The sequence below is a fragment of the Limulus polyphemus genome, unplaced genomic scaffold (assembly GCF_000517525.1).
Source record: "Limulus polyphemus unplaced genomic scaffold, Limulus_polyphemus-2.1.2 Scaffold125, whole genome shotgun sequence".
Classification (NCBI taxonomy): domain Eukaryota; kingdom Metazoa; phylum Arthropoda; class Merostomata; order Xiphosura; family Limulidae; genus Limulus; species Limulus polyphemus.
In genome coordinates this window covers 203,528-206,973 of record NW_013665735.1, presented here as the reverse complement: position 1 = coordinate 206,973, position 3,446 = coordinate 203,528, and the positions used below count along the sequence as shown (strand labels likewise).

At 30.3% G+C, this 3,446-nt stretch overlaps 1 protein-coding gene across 1 annotated transcript in view; it reads right to left on the bottom strand.

The window, feature by feature from the left end:
* LOC106472925 (serine/threonine-protein kinase Nek5-like) overlaps nt 1-3,446 on the bottom strand; it is a 22,901-nt gene that overhangs the window by 7,105 nt on the left and 12,350 nt on the right. The window contains exon 5 of the mRNA XM_022402520.1: nt 500-653. Within this exon, the coding sequence (XP_022258228.1) occupies nt 500-653 (154 nt within the window). The remainder of the gene's footprint in view (nt 1-499; nt 654-3,446) is intronic.

Here is a 3,446-nt window from a genome sequence, read left to right as displayed (position 1 = left end):
GCGGTTTCACATTTGGTGTTTTGCAGTTTTTATGAGCATTTTTACGTTTTTTTACAATTACATATAAGGGAAGCAACTTTTCACGTCCTAAGATAAACTTTCATTAATCATGAATTTACATAACTTCCGTCCAGGGGACGGGCACTCCAGCTAGTTATAAATAAACAATTTAAAGATACTGCGCAAAGTTGCCAACATATTGTTTATTTAAAGACATCACGGAATTGTTAGCGTTTCAAATTTCTTCCAAGATCATTGTTGGTACATCTTTAAACTATAATGCACTTATCAATTATATACAGAATCAACAAATATAATTACTTCAGAATGGGAAGCCTTGGGATGAGCTATTTATCTTTTCCTATTAATACAAATCTATCGGAGAACAAACACTGTATAATAATATTAAAGACTGCTTCATTTGTCACCAGCTTTAAAGTCCGTTAAATATATTGGAAATAACCATAATAGCATAAACAACACTTGAGCTTAAGGATACGGTTTTTGTTGACAGATTTCAGGAGATAGATAGTAAGGAGTGCCAATAGCTGTTGTAGCAAGGTCTTGGTTTCCTTTCAAAAACCGAGCTATCCCAAAGTCTCCGATCTTAACTATGCCAGTACTTGTTAGAAATAGGTTCTGTGTTTTCAGATCTAAATGTAAGACAAGAGAGTATAAATCACCATTTAGACAGGAATTATCTATATATATGACTCGGATAAGTATGGTAACATTAATGATTTGATAGGAAAAAAACGTGCTATAGGAATGCATAAGATTCTTGTTCAGAAATATAACTCAGATAAATATGGTTACATTATTGATTTGACAGGTAAAAAAGTGCGATAAATATATGTAGTTGACTTAGGCAGAGCCTTCATGATGAACAAACAAAAGTGAAACGGGCAGCTACTACCTAGTTCAACGTGAAACGTGTGGGCAGTCTTGGAGTACTAGCCTACGAGTAGGGGAGTAAACAAAAACCAACACTGTACAAAAACTAAAACAAAAAAGTATTTAAAAATTAACTTACATCATAGAAGCAACATAATTAATTCATGTACCGTAAAATAACATTTAAAAAAAGGGCAACGAACTGGTATTTTGAAGAGAAAAGGAAGATGAAACGAAAAAAACAACGTTAACTGTATGATTGTTGCGTCGTAAAGAAAAATAGACGAACCATTCTCCAATTAAATATTCTTCAAAACTATTTATTAAAACTTTAGAACTTAACATATAAATGTTGGAGAAAAACAATGTTGAAATATAGTTGTAAATGTTAAAAACATCGAAACACGTAATGAACGTATCGCAATATTAGGTACAAGTAATAGTGGAGTAGGGTAGAACAATGATAGCGAATGATGTTCAAAAATTAAGTTCGGATGTTATGAATTAGTTCTTTGAGTAAGTACAAGAGATTTTTAGAAAATGTGAAATGTTATCAATTGTACAATATCTATGAATCCTTCTCAAAACGAGGAAAAGAACAGGCTAAAAGATGTACCATTTTTCTTATTTTGAAAATATCAATGCAAATTATCCAAAGAAACAAAACCTTACTTACGTCACACACGAAAAAAGTATTTAAAAAAATAGGAAATTGTAAGATTTAGATTGTTTATCTTTAAAACGTGACAGATCTACAAAGAATTACCAGGAAATACTTTATTTTCCTAGTTGAAAAGCTATAAAATGGATAGAAGCTGAAAAGGCACTGCACAGTTAAAATATAATTTAAGCGGTTTACGTTTAAACAAAAAGTAATAAACCTAACCGACAAAATACAAAAACGTATAAAACGGTAGACGAAAAGTAAGAGATGGAGATAGGTGTTGTAATTAATGAAAACTGGGGAACAAAGAGGAAAATTATACAGTTCACAGATTTGAACAATCACTCTACTAAGGCATTAACCATAAATAACACTCACAAATCTTACGGTGTGTGCGTGTGTAAAACATTGCGGTTTATCAGTGACACATTAGGTGTTTATATTGAGCAATAGTTTAATATATTACTTAATCGAGTCAAATCAGTACTCCCTATTAAAAAAAATTAGATATGAAATAAAATGGCAGAAATGAAGTATTTTGTAAGTTATGAAAAGATAAATAGGTATTTCTGTAATAGGTTTAAAAAAACCAACTAAATTATGCTATCAGCACTATATATAAACAGTATCAAGATGTCACAATGTAATACAATCGCAGTTAGTACACATCAAACTATCTAGACCCAATGGAAAGAATAACAAAACCATTTACATTAATCCCACTATATGAAGAACTAAACAAACCAAGCAAAGTTAAAATTCAGGAACATAATGGACAAAGAAGACTTAGAAATACTGATCGATCTATGTTTGATCATCATGCCAGAGAAGACCATGCAATAAAGTGGAATAAGGATGAAATAATAGGATATAAATCGCACACTAGAAAAATATACGAAGCCTTCCAAATCCACCTAACTAATAACAAACAAACAAAACCTGGATATTCCAGTCCAACTGTTAAGTGTTACTGAACGAAAAGCTTATTGGGCAGTGGACTTGTGGGAGACAAAAGACAGATCCGAAAGGTTATTTTTTTTACAAAAAACCTAGTTTCAAAAGTAGTGGATAAACTAAAATGAATGTGGAAAAAAACGCTTGCAGTTAACTTTTTTATAACAATTTTCAAAACTAGCTTACAGTTAAAATACTAGAAAGCAAATAATTAACATAATAGCAATTATTATCAAAAATTACTAAAAAATTATCCACAATTTAGATAACTTGTAAGAATAGAAAAAAATAACGATTTCATGAAGTAAAATTAAAGTAATATAGGAATAAAGAGTTAATGATTTTATTTTTCAAACTTCAACAGAATCAAGAAATATCACAATTAACAGAGCCCTTACAGCTAAATATAAAATGAAAAAAAAAACATTTAAACAATAAAGGTAAAATAACAAACCTGTATTCAGATATAAACGTTAACGAGAACATTTTATAATAATGTAAAAATTTAATATCACCCTTCACTTCAAATTTGAGATAAAAATATAATTACTTTTTCATTTTCACTTTCAGACATGAGTAACATTACCTTCCAGTAAGAGCAAGATATGTACTTCAAGCGAAGCTAAAGATCAACCTGTCAATCACTAACTGTAAAAGGCTTATTCCCTTTGTCACTCTGTCGAGAACGCTTTCACGCTCCTTTTTTGGTAATGCTCAACAATATAAATTGTCGCTTAGCAACAAAATTATCACTCGATTGTTCTTAGGCCAACTATGGTGTTTATGTTGAATGCTCAATATTCATGTTGATTTGTTAGAAAGGTTTTTTTTTTATACAATTTCGATGACATAACACCAAAGTAGTTTAATTCAGAAGTTTTATGACATTGAGTTGTAGCCAAAAGCAAAATAAAATTTACCGAGTAGTGTTTCA